The 19,724-nt window shown below is 57.7% G+C and overlaps 2 protein-coding genes across 4 annotated transcripts; one reads left to right on the top strand and one right to left on the bottom strand.

The window, feature by feature from the left end:
• Positions 1-52: 52 nt before the first annotated feature.
• GPS1 (G protein pathway suppressor 1) lies at positions 53-1,331 on the top strand (the record flags this gene model as incomplete). The annotated part of the gene is made up of 5 exons (XM_049638114.1): positions 53-229; positions 309-389; positions 475-612; positions 697-831; positions 919-1,331. Coding segments are annotated over 5 exons (606 nt in total), but the record flags the coding sequence as incomplete, so codon positions are not given.
• A 267-nt stretch (positions 1,332-1,598) lies between these two features.
• DUS1L (dihydrouridine synthase 1 like) lies at positions 1,599-7,421 on the bottom strand. 3 transcript variants are annotated; one of them, XM_049635441.1, is made up of 14 exons: positions 7,003-7,421; positions 6,322-6,568; positions 5,777-5,885; positions 5,251-5,301; positions 4,867-4,979; positions 4,249-4,331; positions 3,915-4,018; positions 3,681-3,825; positions 3,476-3,572; positions 3,300-3,388; positions 2,750-2,895; positions 2,377-2,414; positions 2,057-2,132; positions 1,599-1,953 (listed from the first exon to the last, which is right to left on the bottom strand). In XM_049635441.1, exons 2-14 carry the CDS (start codon positions 6,556-6,558, stop codon positions 1,883-1,885), a joined length of 1,359 nt encoding a protein of 452 aa, XP_049491398.1. In that variant the 5' UTR covers positions 6,559-6,568; positions 7,003-7,421; the 3' UTR covers positions 1,599-1,882. The 3 variants fall into 3 exon arrangements, with proteins under 3 accessions (XP_049491398.1, XP_049491397.1, XP_049491399.1); XM_049635440.1 differs by lacking the exon at positions 7,003-7,421 and having other exon boundaries at positions 6,322-6,982; XM_049635442.1 differs by lacking the exons at positions 1,599-1,953; positions 7,003-7,421 and having other exon boundaries at positions 3,472-3,572; positions 6,322-6,992.
• Positions 7,422-19,724: the final 12,303 nt, after the last annotated feature.

Genomic DNA, 19,724 nt, shown 5'->3' with positions numbered 1-19,724 from the left:
CCCCCCCTCCCCTCCCTTCCCCGAAGCCTGAGGACTGCCACGCTCAGGGCTGTGGGCCCCCTCCGTCGGCCTTGGGAGCGGGTGCGCAGGTGTGGGGCCAGCTCTGAGGGTCTGCACCCGCAGCTCTTTCAAGTTGTTCTTGGAGCTGGAGCCGCAGGTCCGGGACATCATCTTTAAATTCTACGAGTCCAAGTACGCCTCGTGCCTCAAGATGCTGGATGAGATGAAGGTGAGGGGCCCGCCGGATCTGGAGGGCGGTCAAGGCAGAGGGCCAGGGGCAGCTGGGGGCTGACCGGTCTCTTCACCAGGACAACCTGCTCTTGGACATGTACCTGGCTCCCCACGTCAGGACCCTCTATACCCAGATCCGCAACCGCGCCCTCATCCAGGTAGACGTGGGGGGGACAGACTCGAGCTGGGGTGCCTCGCACGGGGCTGGGGGCCACGGGAAGCTGACGCGCCCTCTGCCCGCAGTACTTCAGCCCCTACGTGTCTGCTGATATGCACAAGATGGCTGCGGCCTTCAACACCACCGTGGCGGCCCTGGAGGACGAGCTGACGCAGCTCATCCTGGAGGGGCTCATCAACGCCCGCATCGACTCCCACAGCAAGGTGGCCACGCTCGGGCCAAGGTCGCGGGTGCGGGGAGGGATCCCTGAGGCCTGATGGGCACTACCGAGCCCCGTCCCTCCACAGATCCTGTACGCTAGGGATGTAGATCAACGCAGCACCACGTTCGAGAAGTCCCTGCTGATGGGGAAGGAGTTCCAGCGTCGTGCCAAAGCCATGATCCTGCGGGCGGCCGTGCTGCGCAACCAGATCCATGTCAAGGTGAGGGCGGGGCGGCCCTGGCGTGTGGGAGCGGTGGGGCGGGCACACACTCGCCTGCCGGGCTGAGCAGCGGTGTCCCCACCGCAGTCCCCTCCCCGCGAAGGGAGCCAAGGGGAGCTGACGCCGGCCAACAGCCAGTCGCGAATGAGCACCAACATGTGAGAGCACCCAACAGCCTCCGGGACAGACGGTCTGTGCCCACCCCCTCCCTCCTCCTCGGACTTGGACACGTGGGCTTCCCATCACTTGAGATACTTCTGGAGGTGCCACCTGTGACCCCCACCCCCCCGGGTCTCCATGTCTAGCTTCTTGTGCTCCTTTCACCCTGTCGTGCCCTGTGCTGGGGGCCCTGGCCACACGGACTGCTGGTCAAGGCCCTTCCCGGAAAGACCTGCGGGGCTCACCTGTGCAGCGCGCCCAGAGCCCTCGCCCAGTGGCACTGCCTCCCCACCCCTGCAGACGTCCCACCTCCATCCATTAAAGGGCCGCCTGAGAACATGCCCCTCGTGCCATTCCTTCCCGCTCAGTGGGTTTCTAAGGCTCCTCCGGGAGGGCAGGGGCCGGGCCTGGTCCTTCCTTGTCCAGGCACAGAACCTACTTCCTTGGGCTCCATCCCTCAGCCAGGCAGGGTGGCAGGGAGGGAGCCGAGGCCAGCCAGCTGCTGTTAGGGAAAGTTTCCCGCAGCAGAAGGTTCCTTGTTCTGCAGGCCCCCCCCCCCCCCACCCCACCCTCCCAGCCCCCACACACCCTCTCTGGCACTCCGAACACATCTTTGAAATGATTTATTGTTCGCTTTTGAACACACACGTTGCTAGGAGGGGGCAGGTCCAGCCTGGGAGCCTGCTCCCCGGTGCAGCATTTCCGGGCTCCCGGTGTAGGAGAGGGCAAGACCAGCTCATCCTTCCGTGTGTGGAGTAGCGGGAGATTCCCTGAGTAAAGGCGTTTCCTCCGGCGGGACGTGGTGAGGCTTCAGCAGCAGCTCCGGGGCCTCGGGTGGGGGGCTGCATGTCGGGCTCCAGCCGCCCTTCAGGCCAGGGCGCCGCCCACCACCTCAGGAAAGCTGCCTGGCCCCCTTCCAGGCCAGAGACTTCTCCAATTTGGTTTTAAAGAGCAATCCGTGACCTGGCAGAGAAGCAGCAGGGAAGTGGGGCTCAGGAGGCCAAGGGTCCCACTGTCCCCCCGGGGGACCAAGGGAGACGTGCTGACGGCAGCAGGTGCCCCTCACCTGGGCAATCTGCGGCCTCTCTGAAAGCTCGCTTCTTGCAGCAGCCCCGGCACAGGTTGAACACGCATCTGTTGCCCTGGACACAGGAGGGCTGGTGGGCCTGAGCAGGCTCCCCGGGAGTACCAGATGGCTACACCCCTGGCCAGGGCGCGTCCCGAGGCCGGGCAGAGTCGGCCTCCCCGAGTGGCTAAGCCACTTCAAGCTGCACCCTCGACAGACGGGCAGGGGGCCGCTCCCGCAGGTCCTGGGCAGCCCGGGGACCCCCCTGCCCACTACCTGCTGAGGCCGAGCTCTGCTCTGGGCGGCATGGTCAGACTCACCTTTGGGTTTCCACACTGGTCACACTTTGCATATTTTGCTGAGAAAAGAACAAAAGCAGACGTTGGTTGAGGTGAACCCATCCCCCAACGGCCACTTACACACGGAGTCCCCGGTGGGAGTTCTGCCTGCCGCGGCCAACCAGGCGGTTCGAGGAGGGCGGGCGCAGCAGTCCCCCGTCCCCCCCCCCCCCCCGGGGCCCCCATGGTTCTCCGGGTGTTTGCCACCAGAAGGGCTTTCTCAGGAAGGTGGCCCCAGAACCCAGCTCTGCCCCTCAAGTGGCTGCAGGAACACACGGGGAGGGCACAGAGCCCCTCGCGCTGCTCTCCTCTGTAGCCATCAGAGCCACCCGTCCCTGGCAAGGGAACAGCTCACGCTTCAGCGAGGGGTCGAAGGTCTTGTGGGGGTTCCTCAGCTGCTTCTTCTGCTTGTTCTTGGACAGGACATCTGTGCCAGCCTCCTCTTCCTCCAGGGCCCGCTTGCTGCGGGCAGCCCCGTTCTCCTTGCTCCCTTCCCTGGGCCTGAAAGGGAAGGGTGGTGGGCAGGGCTGGGGGCACCCGCGAGAGGCGACCCGCCAGCCCAGGCCCATGGCGAGAAGTGCCCGCGAGTCCCCGGTGGCCTCAGCAGCTTGGCTCTTGGGTCGCTCAGGCTGTGGCTGGGCCTGAGTGGCCACAGATGACAGCCAGCCTCACCTGCAAGAACCTGGGGGAAGCTCAGGGTGTCAAACCTCGTCCCCAGAACAAACGCACCCGGGATCAGAAGCACTTAAAAAGAATCAATCCCCTCATAGACCGAAAAAGCATAAAACCGAAGCCCCCGCCGACAGAGAAGCAAACGTGACACCAAGGGATGGAGCCGCCAGCACCCCCCACCCTCCAGGGCTGCAGAGGGCAGGCCCGGCCCCCGGGGCTGGTGTGAGGCTCACCCTGGCCGGAAATAGGGCTGACAGATCCAGTGGAAGAAAGGCAAGCCGCCAGGGGGCTTCTCTCCCTCCTTCTGCCTGGACATATCCTCCTGCAAAAGCCCAGAGAGCCCTGCGTCGTGGAGCCCGAGCCCCCGAGCCCTCCCGCCTGCAGCCGCCCTGCCGGCCCCAGCACCTGCCTGACACCGCAGCTTCAGCTCCTGGCTCACGGCCGCGACGCCCTCCAGGGTCTTCGCTTTGGCGAGCTCCTCCCGAAGCTGCCGGTGCACCTGCAGCCTGAGGCAGAGACGCTGTCACCTGCGGCGGCCAGTCCCGAGGCAGAGCTCCCCCAGGCGCGGCTCAGGCCCAGCGGTGTGTGCCTCGGGGCGGGGGGGGGGGACTCACGTGTGGTGCCACAGCTTGAAGAGGTGGGCCCGGACGCAGGACAGGGGGCAGGGGTGCTGCCGCACGATGTCCAGGTATTCCTCGGCCAGCTCCCACACGGCAGGGCTGCGGCCCTCAAACAGGGCGGGGTTGTGCAGGTTGCCCTCTGCGGGTGGGGGGGCGGGGGTGGGCTTGCAGCTGCCGGAGAGACGCCCCCTCCCCTGCCGGGCTGGGCCCACCGCCTCCCGCCCCCACCTGCGCTCATGACCCCCTGCACTCCCGTGTCCCGGATGCAGCGCTCCACGTCCTGCAGGCACTGGATGTTCCCGTTGGCAAACACGGGGATGGTTACCGCCTTCCTGTCGGGGGCAGGTGGGCGCACGCTCAGGAACACCCTGTCCCCTCAGCCGCGGGGGCGGCGCCCCAGCACGTGGCCTCTTCTGGCCGCGAGGCTCCCTACCTGCCCTGGCCACCTCGTCCCCACCCCACCCCGCCTCCCCCCAGCACCCAAATGGCTGGGCACCTGGCTTCAGGGCCGGGCTGCACGTCTGTCCCCTCATCCGCCCGCCCTCCACCCCTGCCCACTCACCGCACAGCCTTGATATGCTCCCAGGACGCGGTGCCCGACAACGGCCCCTTCTGCTCCTTGGTGCGCCCGTGCACGGTCAGCAGCTAGAACACGGCAACGCCCGGGCTCTACCCTGGCTCGTGGCCACACACCCCGGGCCGACCCCAGGGGAACCCCCTTGCTTTGGCATCAGCTTCTCCCGCAGAGCAGAGCAAAGGCAGCCTTGCATCCAGCTGGCGCAGCGTCTGCCCGCGTCCCCGGGGTGGAGGGTGGTGGGCTGCCGCCCGGAGCTCCCGTGTCCCACGGACCCACCCAGGATGCAGAGCCGAGAGGCCCAGCCCCGTTCGAGGGCCAGTCTTGGCCCAAAGTGGCAGCACCCTCGAGCCCAGCTCCAAACGTGTGAGGGAAGGCCGGGCCAGCACCCACCTGACCTCAAGGCTGGTGGCAGGTGGGGAGAAGTGAGCTGGGACTCGTCCACCCTACTCAGGCCCCACCCATGGTCACCACGATTCTAGTTCACCCCAGAGAGTTCGCTCAAGGGGGTTCCTGGGGTCCAGGAGCCTCCACACCTGCTTTCAGGTGCAGGGGACACGGGGCAGGGGAACAGCGCTCGGCCCTGTGAGCCCACGGCCCGCCTACCTGACAGCCGGCCTTTTCCAGCATCTGAGCGTACTTGACGGTCTTGTCAATCTCTGGGAAGACACGGATTTTGCACGTGACGGGGACAGAGAGCTTCTCATGTGCCAGCAGAACTGCGAAAACAACAACCGCCTTCTGAGAAGCATGGTGTGCACCTGCAGGCAGGCTGCAGGCAGCGGAGACCCGCCTCCGTCCACCAGGGCACTGGAGGGGTGGGGACCGGGTGGGGACACCTCCCTCTCCCTCCTGCACCTATGGCTCCGGGCAGAGCCCCTCCTGCAGCAGCGAGAGCACCGGGGCCGGGACTTGCCTGCCAAGGTCTCAGGGCCACTTCACCAACTACGCCCCAACCTGACTCCCCACCTGTGCCCAGGGCCAACTCACTCATTCTCTGGAGCAGGTCCCACTCCTCCTGCAGGAAGGCCCCGTAGTGACCTGCATGAGACAGGCATGGCCATTAGCACCCATCCTCCTCCCGCGGCCATACACGGCACGAGCACCCCCCCACCCCAAGCCATCCAGAGGGGCAGCAACAATCAGGGAGGTGAGCAGTGGGGGCAGGTTGCCCAGCAGAACACCCACCCTCCATGGTTTCTCACCAGCCAGCAACCCCTCGGGCTCAGTGAAGAAAGTGTGAGCCCCACGCCCGGCGGTATAACCTCCTTTCAGCAAAGCCCGTTTACCCAGATGGAGCCCAGTGACTCCCAGGCACTAAGGGAAGTGACAGCCTGAGAGCCAGCAAACCCTGTCCCTCCAGCGCTGGAGAAGAGCCACCTCCAGAGGGAGCAGCAAACAAAGGGCTGGGACACCACCTGAGCTGCCACTGCCATCGGAGCAGGGTCAGCCACACCCTGGCCTCCATCCGGGCACCCTGTGGGTGCTCAACACAGGAACCCAGAAAGGAACTCACCTCGCTTGGCTATCATCTGCGGGCAACCCAAATTCAGGTCGACGGCATCACAGTAATCCTGGGCCAGGAGAGCCGCCTGGACAAACACCTCTGGGTCATTGGCACAGAACTGGAAAACACGTACAAGTTGCCACGAACCTGAACCTGATACCCTAGACCCCCACAGGGGTTCACACTTGACCCAGTGGAGACAGGATCCCAGGGTTGCCTGCAGGATGTCATCCCGTCCTAAGCGTTTATATTTGGTGGGTTCCCATGTCACAAGGAGTCGTCACAGGATCACATAATGTCTCAATTGTAGCAAAGTTGGGATCATGGATTCTACACAGCGCAGAACGTTCTTCCCAACCCTTGGCTAGAGCGCGGTGACAGCTGGCCAGTGGTGTCAGGGGCTGCGAATCTTCCAGGGCACCCAAAGTGTCCCTTCCAAACCGGGCCACCTCCAGGGAGGGGTAAATGTCTTGAGACCGGCCGCAGGTGCCCTCGGAAGCCAGGTGCTTGAACACCACGCCCCCGCCCCTCCCCTCGGCCGCCACCCCGCCCACCTGCACGATGAGCGGCCGGTCCTCGGGGCACACTTCGCAGTACAGGTTGTCCTTCCGGTAGTTGGCGTCGCGCACGAAGACCTGGGCGTGCAGCATGGGCGTGTAGCAGAGCTGGGCCCCGTGCCGGCGGCTCAGCAGCCTCCAGGCCAGCTCGCTCTGGTCCACCATGGGCGCCACCACGTGGCGAGCCCCCCCCAGGGTGCGGCTCCAGAACTCGAAGCCCTGCAGCTTCGGCATCGTCCGCACACTGAAGGGGGAGACGGAGGGCTCAGCCGCAGGCGGCGGGGCGCCACGCCCGGGGACGGCGCCGACCTCCCCGAGGCCGCTCCAGCGCAGCCTGACGGCCACACACTGGGACATCAAGGGCAGCCGTGTGCGCGGCCCCGAGCTGAAGCCCCAGGGCCTTCGCCCCTGCGCGCCGCGGCTCCGGTCGGGAGGGCCGCCCCGCCCGCCTCCCTCCTCACAAAGGCGGCTCCTGCTCCGCGGGAGAGGGCGGGAAGCGGGAAGGCTCCTTGTCCGGGCAGGCTCGGCTGTGCCGGCCCCGCACCCTCGCCAGCCCCGCGGGCCGCGAGGCCAAGCCACCGGCTCGGGCGCCCGCCGCGCGTTCCCGGACACCCGGAAGCCACAGGGAAAAGCCCCCGAAGAGGCCGGGGCGCCGCGGCGTCACCGCACGACACCCACCTGCGCCCGGGCCCTCCCGGACCGCCGCCAGGGCCTCTGGGCGCCAGGGCGCGGCGCGGGCTCCCTCGGGGCCCGTCAGGCCGCCACGCCGGGGCCGCCGCCCGGCCCAGGGCTCCGCGCCGGGGCCGCCGGAAGGTGCCTCCGCCAGGGCGGTCCGGGCGGCCCCGCGGTGCGGCGGGAAACGCGTCCCGGGGAAACCGCGCCAGGCCGCGACGGGGCCCGCCCCGCGAGGTCGGAGGTCAGAGGCCCGAGGTCGGCCGGGCCCCGCCACGCCTCGCTCGGGCGGTGGGAGTGGCGCGCCGACCGCGGGCGCCAAGGCCCGGCCGGCGCCCGCTTTCGTCTCCGAGCTCCGCCTCTCTCTTCCAAGGGGGCCGCAGGCCCCCGCCCCGGCCCTGCGCACGGCGGCCGCGGCGAGTCCCCCGGTCGCGCGCCGCCGGCCGGAAGTGCTGCTTTACGCGAGGCCACACCCCCGCACTTCCGGGCTCCGGCCCAGGCCGAGAGCGAGGCTAAGCCGCGGGAAACCCGGGGCGTCCCCGGCGCCGCGCACGCGCAGAGCGCCCCCTGCCGCGGGAATCTGGCGCAGGCGCACCTAGAAGCCCCCACTTCGCGGGGGCCGCGGCGAAGCTGTGTCCAGGCGTCCCCGTCGGCAGTCTTGCCTCCTGGCGGCCCCGCCGAATTCGGCTTCCCTTCCACCGAAGGAGCCCTGTAGCCTCAGCTTTCCCTGCTCAGCGAGGAACCCGAACCTCTGCCTCCGCGGCGCGAGCTCCGGCTCCTCGCAGTGCACGCACCCTTGGTTTAATTCACAGGCCCCTGCGCACCAACCCGACAGGGCGGAGAGCCAGGTGCCAGGCGTTTCCACCCTTAAATGTCTCAGCATCCAACGGATAAAGATAAAAGAAAAGCGATAACAAACATGAAAGATGAGCTAACCCACCTGAAAAATAACACTAACACCAAATATCTGTCCCCTGTGCCTGCCATGGGAGTCAGTGGTCACATCGGAGTGCTTGGATGCAACTGGCCTGATGAGATGTGCTGTGTGAAAGACACGCCAGATTTCAAAACTTGGTAGGAAGGGAAGAAAGTGTAAGAGTTCATTAGTAATTTAAAAAATACCGATTACTTGTTGAAATACTACTACTTAGATTGACTTAGATTGACTACATTATTAAAATTCATGTTGGTTTTTTTCTTTTGATATGGCGACTAGAAACGTTAAATTTACATATGTGGGGAGGGTTTCTGGAACAAGGCTGAGGAGCTCTCCAAATCTCTTCTCAAACAGGCAATGGTAAAGCAGGACAATATTGTTAAAAGCAACCGCTCCAGGAGTCTGGAAGTTGACTAAAGGCCTACAACGTTTGAGAGCACAAAAAAAAAAAAAAGAAAAAAAAAAATTCCTGAGGGGACATCAGGGACACCTGGCTGGCTCAGTCAGTGGAGCGAGGGACTCTTGATCTCGGGGTTGTGAGTTCGAGCTCCAGGTTGGGTATAGAGACTACTCAAAAATAAAATCTCTTTAAAAAAAAAGATCGAGGGGCGCCTGGGTGGCTCAGTCGGTTAAGCGTCCGACTTCAGCTCAGGTCACGATCTCGCGGTCCGTGAGTTCGAGCCCCGCGTCGGGCTCTGGGCTGATGGCCCGGAGCCTGGAGCCTGCTTCCGATTCTGTGTCTCCCTCTCTCTCTGCTCCTCCCCCGTTCATGCTCTGTCTCTCTCTGTCTCAAAAATAAAATTAACGTTAAAAAAAATAAATAAAAATAAAAAAATAAAAAAGATCGAACATTAGTAAAGGTTAAAAACAGTGGCAGTCCGAGGAGTTTCAGGAGGGGGCTGCTTTCCTTTCCTCCCACCCCAGGGCAATTCCACCAGAGCCAGACAGGCCCTGAGGACTTGAAAGCCCCACAGGGTGTTTGTGAACAATCGCCATCGAGGTGGACGGCCGCCACCGCCACCACCGGGTAGCGACCCGCCCCTCAGCTCCCTGAGGCTGGTCGAAGCCAGCACAGTCCAGCCAGAGATTTACAGGAAACTCAGTAAGTCAAATGGCCACGGTTGGGCCTTGGTAAGCCCTCCAGATATCCCTGGTGGTCTGCAAGGCTGTGTATATGCTCAGGAAGGACCAGAGAGGGCCCCGGCAGTATACTCATGTCTGGCTGAATGCAAGGCTTTGCACAAAATGGAAAAGCCGGGCTGAGCCGTAAACTGCTTAAGCTTTGAACGCGTCCCCAACCTGCACGCAGAGCTGTCCGCAAAGGGCGGAGGGCTTACTTGGTCAAACATTGGAGCATTACCTCTAGCCAACAATTGTCCTTAAACTATAGTGACCCAGAGGCAATTTTAGGAAACCAGACTCACACGTCGGAAAAGAAACAAAGAAAAATCTAGCAGAGGGGCGCCTGGCTGGCTCAGTCCACAGAGCCCACGACTCTTGATCTTCGGGTCGTGAGGTCAAGCCGCGGAGTCTAGCAGGGATACCAGTGGCCACACACAGGGGAGGGGACAGGCTCCACAGCATTCATAATCCAGGCAAGGTACTGAGTAAGCAAACAGTAGTTCCAAAAACAACACTAAGGGATGGGGGTGAGGAGGTCAAAACCTGGAGTTTTTACAACACATTGTCTAAAATGCCCAGTATTCAATAAGCCATTGTAAGACATTCAAAGAACCAAGAAAATTTGAGACCTGTACAGGGATTGTAAATCAAACACACACTTCCACGTAAGCGAAGGGTCAAAGAAATCAAAAGGGAAATTTTAAAAAGTGAGTGAAAATGAAAACAAAACATCAAAATTACAGGATGCAACTGAAGGAATTCTTGGAACAAAATTGTGAGCTATTAACTCCTACGCAAGACAGGAAAGAGGCCAGTCACCCAAACTTCCACTTTAAGAGCAAACCAGCAGAATAATGGACATACTAAAAATTAGAGCAGAAAAACATGAACAGAACACAGAAGAGCTATAGTGAAAACACTGAAACCCGAAACTGGTTTCTTTGAAAAGACTCAACAAAATTGACAAAACATTAGCTACACTGGCAGAGAAAAAATAGAGAAGACCCAGATCGCCAGAATCAGGACGTCATCGCGGCAATGAGGACGAGATGACCAGAAGGGAGGGCTGAGAAAAACAGAGAAGTTCGATAAAACTGACCAGCTCCCAGAAAGAGAAGATTACCGAAACCGACCCCAAAATAAATCAGGGGCGCCTGGGTGGCTCAGTCGGTTAAAGCCTCCAACTCCTGATTTCGGCTCAGGTCATGATCTCGCGGTTAGTGAGTTTGAGCCCTGAATCGGGCTCTGTGCTGACAGTGTGGAGCCTGCTTGGGATTCTCTCTCCCTCTCTCCCTCTCTCTCTAAATAATAAATAATAAGGAAGTAAATAAATAAATAACAAGGAGGCACGTTGTATTCGTAATTTAAGGTCTACAAAATAAAAGCCCCGGGCCCAGATAGCTTCAGTGAGTTCTAGGAAATATTCAAAAATTCACACCAATCGTCTACAGACTCTTCTAAAAAAATAGAGGCGAGAACACTGCCTGACTCGTTCTGTGATGCCAGGAGTGTCCTGATGTCAAAACCAGTCAAAGGCTGGACACTAACATTCTTCATAAGCACAAAACTCCAGGAGCATAAGAGGACTTACACACCATGACCAAGTGGTGTTGGCCCCAGACGCAAAGCTGACTTGCTGTCTGAAGATCGGCGGCTGCACCGTGTGTTAACGGTGTGCACAGACACGTGATTATCTCAATAGATTCAGGAGCGTTTGGCAAAATCCAACACCTACTCAAGATTAAAAAAAAAAAAAAAAAGGCCTTGATGAAGCAGGAATAGAGGAGAAGAGAGGGAGGGACTTCCTCTACCTGATAAAAAGTATCCAGAAACTGCAGCTTCTAATGGACACAACCGTGAAAGGCTGAAGGCTTTTCCCCTCTGATCAGGGGCAGGGTGAGGGTGTCACCCTCTCACCCAAAACGGTGCTGGCGATTCTGGTGGGCCCAGCAAGGCAGGAAAAAGGAGTAAGCGCCCTATAGATAGGAACAAAAGAAAATGCCTCCTTTTGCCAGGATCGTCTACATAGAAATTCCTCGGCGATCAAAAAAAAAAAAAAAAAAAAATCTACAGCTAAGAAGTGAGCTCAGTAAGGTCAATACACAAAAGTCAATCACATTTTTTAAGTCGTCTCCGTGCCCAATACGGGGCTCGAACTCAGGACCCTGAGATCAAGAGTGGATCGCTCCAGCAACTGAACCAGCCAGGCGCCCCTCAATCCAGCTTTATATACGAAAGCAAACATGGGGAAACTGAAGCACTCTTCATGACGGATCCAACAGAAATTATTTACCTATAAATCTAACACAATATGCACCAGGATCTGTATGTTGATAATTACAAAATTCTAATGAAAGAAATCAGAAGGGGGACGCCTGGTGGGCTCAGTCAACAGAGCATGTGACTCTTGATCTCAGGGCCGTGAGTTCACGCCTCCTTAGGCAGGGAGCCTACTTAAAAATAAGTTTAAAAATTGAGCGGCTGAGTGGCTCAATCGGTTGAGCGTCTGACTCTCGATTTGGGCCCAGGTCATGACCTCATGATTCGTGGGATCGAGCCCCGCGTCAGGCTCTGCGCTGACAGCACGGAGCCTGCTTGGGATTCTCTCCCTCCCTCTCTCTCTCTGCCCCCTACCCCATCTCTCTCAGAATAAATCAACTTTTGAAAAAAGAACAAGGAAACTGAGGAAGACTCTCTATCATGGTTTGGAACGGCACACCATGGTCCCGGCGCAGACCATTCAACGTTGTAAAGAGATCAGTTCTCTCCAATTTGGTCTATAGATTTAGTCTAAGTCTACACAAGAAAAACCCAGCCAGTTTCTTGTAGATGTGGACAAGCTTACTCTAGATTTATATGGAAAAGCCAAGTGCCCGGAGGAGGTAAAGCAGTCTTGAAAACCAAGACTCCAAGGGGAGGGCTGTTCTACCTGGTGTGGCCCGGGGCGGGGCGGGGGGGGGGCGCGGAGCCCAGGGGTGCACCTGCACAGATTCGCCCGCACAGACTCTGGCGACGATGTGGAAGCAGTTCAGTGGAGGAACAGGAGCCTGTTCCAAAAACGGAGCAATTGAGCCTCCACAGGTGCAAAAAACCAGAACCTCAAACCCTCTACAAAAAATTATCTCGGGGCGCCCGGGTGGCTCAGTCGGTTAAGCGTGGGACTTCGGCTCAGGTCATGATCTCGTGGTTCATGGGTTCCAGCCCCGCGTCGGGCTCTGGGCTGACAGCTCGGAGCCTGGAGCCTGCTTTGGATCCTGTGTCTCCCCTCTCTGTACCCCTCCCCTGCTCACGCTCTGTGTCTCTCTGTCTCTCAATAATAAACATTTAAAAAAAATTTTTTTAATTAACTCAATAAAATGTGCAACTATAAATCTTTTAGAAAACACACAGGGAAGTGTCTTTGTATACAGGGTTGGGTGAGAAACGGTGACACGTGACGTCAACGCCGTGATGTACGAAAGGGGAGCTTGGTGACGTGAACATCGCTGCAAGTAAAACCTTCCGCCACATGGGAGCCTGGCTGCCGGGCACCGAGACGCGCTACAGACGGGGAGGAGGCGTCTGCGTCCCGGTCGCCGCCCGGGATGTAAAGATCTGCCCAAACAGCAAAACCAGGGAGCCCGAGGATCCTCTGAATCCGCCTGAAGAAACCGAGAAGCGATGGAGGTAAGTGCGTAATTATAAAGGACGTTATGATCGCACACGCCTTGTCCTTTCCTTCCGCGACTTCACAGTCGCCTGGGCGAACCGGGGCGCGTTGGGACCGTGACCCGCAGAAGGTCACGTACTTGCCAACGGCGGCCATGGGTCACGGGCGGGCGCCAGCCCTGCGGCCGGGGGAGAGGGCACGGCTGGCCCTTGCAGCCCAGAGGCGCGCGTGGGGGCAGCCGGGGCGGTAAGTAGGAAGGTTAGGAGAACGATCCCAAGACGGGCACTCGCCCGCCGTTCTCCTGGCCGTTTTGGTGGCAGAGCGAGGCCCCCGCCCTCGTTCCTGACATCGGCGACGTGGTGATCTGGAGGAAACGGGCCAACTCCTAAAAACACAGGCTGCCGCCACTGAGTCCAGGAGAAACACAACACCCGGAGGGGCCTCTGACAGGGCCCGTGACGGCCGCTGAGAAAGGGACGCTGAGTCTCCAGGGGCACGGATGGATGGTCCCAGGCCCGCGATGGCCTTGGAACGACACGGAGCGCCGGGGGCGGGGCCGGCGAGGGCACGGGCGCCCCCACCGCAGGCGCCCCGTGGAGCCGTGTGGTGGCGGGAGACGCTTCTGTCCTGGTTGCGGTGACAGTTGCCCAGGTTCACACAGGGGATACGGCTGCATGGAACCACACGTTGTACCGGTGTCACTTTCCGTGCGCGCCTTGCTCCGTAGAGACACTCGGTGCTATCACGGGGAAACCGGTGCGGGGGGGGGGGGGGGGGGACCTCCTCCACATTGTTTGCAACTTCCTGTAAACCTATGTTTATATTTCTAAAGCTTCGTTCAGGGGCGCCCGGGTGGCTCAGTCGGTTAAGCTTCCGACTTCGGCTCGGGTCATGACCTCACGGTTCGTGGGTTCGAGCCCCGCGTCGGGCTCTGTGCTGACAGCTCGGAGCCTGGGGCCTGTTTCGGATTCTGTGTCTCCCTCTCTCTCTGGCCCTCCCCCGTTCGTGCTCTGTCTCTCTCTGTCTCAAAAGTAAATAAACGTTAAAAAAAATTAAAAAAAAAAATAAAGCTTCGTTCAAAGGAAGGATAACTGACAGCGGCCAAGACACGGAGGCAACCCGTGTCCGCCCACAGACGACGCGTGGGGAAAGCGGGATCTCGCCGGGCCGCGAACAAGGAGGAAATCCTGCCATTCGGGACATGTCCCGAGGCCGGGACTCCGTGCCGAGCGAAACGCGTCGGGGAAAGACCGGCACCGAGTATCTCCGTCCCTCGGGGAGTGTGAGAGGGGGCACGGTGGAGGGGCAGGGGCGGGGGGCGACGGACCGCGCAGGGACGCTCGCGGAATCGACAGTCGCGGGCGGTGCGCCTGCCCGAGCAGACGGGCCACGGGGTGAGATGGAGGCCGCGTTCGCCGCCCCGAGGAGGACATCCGGCCCCCGCGTGTCAGGTCACGCCCGGGACGTCTCGACCTCACCCGGTGTCCTAGGTCAGCTACCTCTGGAGCTGAAAAAGCGAAAACCGCCGAAGGTTCTGCCTGCACGGCGGGGCCTGCCTGTGGGGCTCCACGCGCTCCTCCGGCGGCCCGGGACGCCGAGCCCGTTTCCACGAGTTTACTGGGAAACCGTGTGTCTCCTCTTGTGAGGTGTCTGCTCAGGCCTTTGGCCTTTTCCAAACACGGGGTGCTTTGTCTTCCGGGGGTGGTCGTCTGAGCCCTTTGACGACAGCGGCCACGAGGCCTTTGTCACACAGGACTGTAAGCGGTCCCTCCGGGGCTCCGACCCGCAGCTTTGTCCCGGGAGCAGGGGCTTCGGAGATTGGGTGGCTCTCACACTGCTGACAACCCGGCAAGCGTGTTTTGACAGCTTTTTGTGTCCTAAGAGGTCTCTGTCTCCCTGAAGATCATGGGGATTTTCTCCCATGTTTTCTTATAAAAATTCACATCGAGGTCAACAGCCCATCTCGAATTAGCTTTGCACCTGATGTGCGAGGTGTTTAGAGTTTCGCCCCCTCGGGGGCGCCCGGGGGGCTCAGTTGGTTGGGCTTCTGACTTTGGCTCGGGTCATGGTCTCACGGTTTGTGAGTTCGAGCCCCACACCCGCTGTCTGAGGTCAGCACAGAGCCCGCTTCGGACCTTCTGTCTCCATCTCCGCCCCTCCCCTGCTCTCTCTCTCTCTGTCTCAAAAAGAAATAAACATTAAAAAAAAAATAGACTTCCAACCCCTCATGTGTATACCTAGTTATTCTGACTATAGTGTAAAGGACTCTTTACCCCCGCAAAGCATCTCGGGTGCCTTTTCTACAAGTAATCAGGGGCTCCCGGCTGCCTCAGTTGGTGGAGCGTGTGACTCTTGATCTCGGGTCGTGAGTTCGAGCCCCACGTTCGGGGTAGAGGTTACTTAAAATAAATAAGCTTAAAAATATATTTAAAAAATACAAGCAGCCCTGTGTGTCAGGGTGCATTTCTGGGTTCCCTATCCTGTCCCTTCAAGCTGTATGTCCGTCTTTACCCCAACACCGCACTGTTTGCGTGAACATCACCTCGGAGTCAGTCTTGAAGTCAACGGTATCCTTCTTCCAACTTTGCCCTTTTTCTGACCCTTCCATCCATTTTAGGTTCTTTGCATCATTTCCACTTACATTTTAGAATGTTAGACAACAAGGCTGCGGGGACTCTGGTCAGGATCACACTGAGTTTACAGAAGGACCGGGGGCGGCGGGGACAGAAAGGTCACCGGGCCTTTGACGCCCCGAAGGCGCCACGTGTTCTTTGGACTGAGGTTTTCCGTGGTTCCCGACTGCGGGAGTCATTTCCCTTGTCTTTCGTTCTGGTTTTTCTGATGCTGCTGCCCTGGCTGTGCCGTGTTCTTTTTGTTTCCTCCGGTCGACCTTTTCTCTTTATCTGAGTGGTTTTATTTGTATTTACCTGGTTTGGGCTTTGCCGAGCGTCTGTCTTCACAGCGTTTTTCAGGATGTTTAGCAAATGTTCAGCCGTTATCTCTTCACACGTTTGTCCTCACCGCCCCTCCCTGCGCTTTGCTGGGAATCAAGTGCGCCACTTGGAGGGGCAGGGGGCCCGTTCCTACAGGCCCGTCCCCAGCTCGGCTGGCGCGGGGAGGGGACGGCACCCCGAGCCCGCCGCCCGCCTCCCCGGGGACACCCGGGCTGGGAGCCTCGGGATTTGGTAGATCCACTGCCCGCCCCCGTGCCTTCTCCGGTGCCCTCAGGGTGGTTTGCAGAGGCTTTGTCTGAAGACCTGCTCACAGCGTGGCCGTGCCCGGGGCGCTGGGATTTCGGGGCGGAGAATCTGGGAGTGTGGACTCTTCCGTCGGGCGTATCTGTGACCATCTGTCATCTCGACACCACTGTGTCCACGGTCGTGGCCCCGGGCTCCTTTGGCGTCCCCGTGTTTCAGAGCGGCTTCGCTCTCCCCCTCGGGGCCAGCACTGGAGCCAACCTCGCTGTCCCCGGGCTGTCCCCGCGCTGTCCCCGGACCCGGCGTCCCCGGGCTCCGGGCTCCTCGTGCTCCGGAGGCCGGGCTGCGGACGGAGTTGTCAATCCTGCACGGGTGTCCTGGAGGTGGCAGGCTCCCTCCCCTGCGGCCACAGCCGCAAGGTCAGGGTTTTTGCCGTCCTTTGTTGTCTGTAGCAGATGGACCCCTGAGGGCAGGTCCGTCCCTCCCGTGCGGTGACGTCATCCAGCGACTGGGCAATCGTACTGTTTCTGTTCGCCTGCAACTTTGCTTTGTCCCCATCTCTGTAGTGGTTCCCAAAGTCATAACTGCCGCAAGCTCTGTGCAGAGAAATGTCCCTCTCCCCACAGCCGCCCCCGCCCCCGGGCTTGCTTCACTCTCCCGCCTCGTTCCTTCTGCAGGAATGAGCACCGATGCACACCCGGCTTTGTATTCCTCCCCTGACACACGCAAGAGAGCGTGATTTTCCACTTTGCCTTTTCTTCGCTTAACACTATCCCGGAGGCCACGGTGGCTTCCTCACGCCCAGGCTGTCCGTCGCCTGCCACGGACGTTTACACGCTGTCTGCCGTTTCGCAATTTCAAAGAACGCTGCAGGGAATGCGCGTGTGCACGCGTGCTCGCGGCCGTTGGTTTTCAGTTGCCGGAAGTGTGCATTCGGGATGACGCGTGGGCGTCTTTCTGTACCCCTGCCGAGTCCCCGCAGAGGGCTCACGGGCTCGCCCCCTTCGGCGCCCGTCTCCCCGCCGCCCTGCCAGCCGAGCGTGCCGTTGCTGTTTGCACCCATCCGAGGGGGGAGGAGTGACAGCTCAGCGGGATCGAGGCCCGCTTTCTCCCTATTTTATGGTAGGGGTCTGCCCGACTTTTATTTGGTTTCTAGATGTCTTTCGAACAGCCTTGCAGAGGTACAATTAGCAATGAAAAGCTGCATGTGAAGTGACCATGAACTAAGTTTGGATATGTTTATGTGCCAAGAAGACTATCACGGTCAAAGTAATGAAACTATTTGTGACCCCCAGTGTTTCCTCCTACCCCCCGCTCCCCACCCCTGGAAAGCACTGATCTGTTTTCTGTCACTGGACATTACCTTGCCTTTCTGGGATTTTATTGGTTTGTTTGCTTATTTATTTAAATGTTTATTTTTGAGAGAGAGAGAGAGAGAACAGGGGAGGGGCAGAGAGAGAGGGAGACACAGAACCCGACGCGGGCTCCAGGCTCCGAGCTGTCAGCACAGAGCCCGACGTGGGGCTCGAACCCACGAACCACGAGATCATGACCTGAGCCGAAATCAAGAGTTGGACGCTTACCCTACTGGGCCACTCAGGTGCCCTTTGGTGTTTTTAATTTTAACAAATACATATGTTCTGATGTCTCATTGTATTCTTAATTTTCATTTCCTTATGAAATGTTATGTCTGTTCCTCATGTCTGTTTCACATCTTTTGCCCATTTTTTTGTTTTTAAATTTTTTTAAAAGATTTTGTTTTCAAGTGATCTCTCTATACACAACATGGGGCTTGAACTCACAACCCCAAGATCAAGAGTCACACGCTCCACCCATTGAGCCAGCCAGGCGCCCCTCTTTTGGCAATTAAAAAAAATTAAATTGTTTGAAAACAAATTTTAATATTTGTTTTCTTTTTTTTTATTTTTTTTTAACGTTTATTTATTTTTGAGACAGAGAGAGACAGAGCATGAACGAGGGAGGGGCAGAGAGAGAGGGAGACACAGAATCGGAAGCAGGCTCCAGGCTCTGAGCCGTCAGCCCAGAGCCTGACGCGGGGCTCGAACTCACGGACCGCGAGATGGTGACCTGAGCTGAAGTCGGACGTTTAACCGACTGAGCCACCCAGGCGCCCCAATGTTTGTTTTCTTAATATTAGTATTATATTTTTAAAATTTACATCCAAGTTAGTTACCATATGGTGCAACAATGATTTCAGGAGTAGATGCCAGTGATTCATCCCTTACGTGTAACACCCAGTGCTCATCCCAACAAGTGTCTTCCTTAATATACCTTCCCCATTTAGCCCATCCCCCCTCCCACAACCCCTCCAGCAATCCTCTGTTTGGTCTCTATATTTAAGAGTTTCTTATGTTTTGTCCCCCTCCTTGTTTTTATATTCTTTTTGTTTCCCTTCCTTTATGTTCATCTGTTTTGTCTCTTAAAGTCCTCATATGAGTGAAGTCATAGGATTTTTGTCTTTCTCTAATTTCACTTAGCGTAATACCCTCCGGTTCCATCCACGTCGTTTCCAATGGCAAGATTTCTTTCTTTTTGATTGCCGAGTAATACTCCATTGTATATATAAACCACATCTTCTTTATCCATTCATCCATCGATGGACATTTGGGTTCTTTCCATACTTTGGCTATTTTGATAGTGCTGCTATCAACACTGGGGTGCATGTGCCCCTTCAAAATCCCACTTGGTCGTGGTGACTAATTCTTTTAATGTATTGTTGGATCCAGTTGGCTAGTATATTGTTGAGGATTTTTGCATCCATGTTCATCAGGGAAATTGGTGTATAGTTCTCCTTTTTAGTGGGGTCTCTGTCTGGTTTTGGAATCAAGGTAATGCTGGCTTTATCCCTTAGATAAATGCCTAGTAGTGCAACTGCTGGGTCGTAGGGTAGTTCTATTTTTAGTTTTTTGAGGAACCTCCATGCTGTTTTCCAGACTGGCTGCACCAGTTTGCGATCCCACCAGCAGCGCCAAAGGGATCCTCTCTCTCCGCATCCTCGCCAACATCTGTTGTTGCCTCAGTTGTTAATGTGAGCCATTCTGACAGGTGTGAGGTGCTATCTCATTGTGGTTTTAGTTTGTATCTCCCTGATGATGAGTGATGTTGAGCATTTTTTCATGTGTCTGTTAGTCATCTGGATGTCTTCTTTGGAGAAGTGTCTATTCCTGTCTTTTTCCCATTTCTTCCCTGGAATATTTGTTTTTTGGGTGTTGAGTTTGATAAGTTCTTTGTAGATTTTGGATACTAACCCTTTATCTGATATGTCGTTTGCAAATATCTTCTCCCATCCTGTCGGTTGCCTTTTTGCTGATTGTTTCCTTCTCTGTGCAGAAGCTTTTTATTTTGAGTTGGTCCCAGTAGTTCATTTTTGTTTTGTTTCCCTTGCTTCCGGAGACGTGTTGAGTAAGAAGTTGCTGTGGCCGAGATCAAAGAGGTTTTTGCCTGCTTTCTCCTCTAGGATTTTGATGGCTTCCTGTCTTACGTTTAGGTCTTTCATCCATTTTGAGTTTCTTTTTGTGTCTGGTGTAAGAAAGTGGTCCAGGTTCATTCTTCTGTGTGTCGCTGTCCAGTTTTCCCAGCACCACTTGCTGAAGAGACTGTCTTTATTCCAGTGGATATTCTTTCCTACTTTGTCAAAGATTAGTTGGCCATACGTTTGTGGGTCCATTTCTGGGGTCTCTATTCTGTTCCATTGATCCCAGTGACTGTTTTTGTGCCAGTGCCATACTGTCCTGAGGATTACAGCTTTGTAATACGTCTTGAAGTCCAGGATTGTGATGCCTCCAGCTTTGGTTTTCTTTTT

Source organism: Panthera uncia, chromosome E1, assembly GCF_023721935.1.
Source record: "Panthera uncia isolate 11264 chromosome E1, Puncia_PCG_1.0, whole genome shotgun sequence".
Taxonomy (NCBI): Eukaryota; Metazoa; Chordata; class Mammalia; order Carnivora; family Felidae; genus Panthera; species Panthera uncia.
This window is presented reverse-complemented; position numbering and strand designations above follow the sequence as displayed.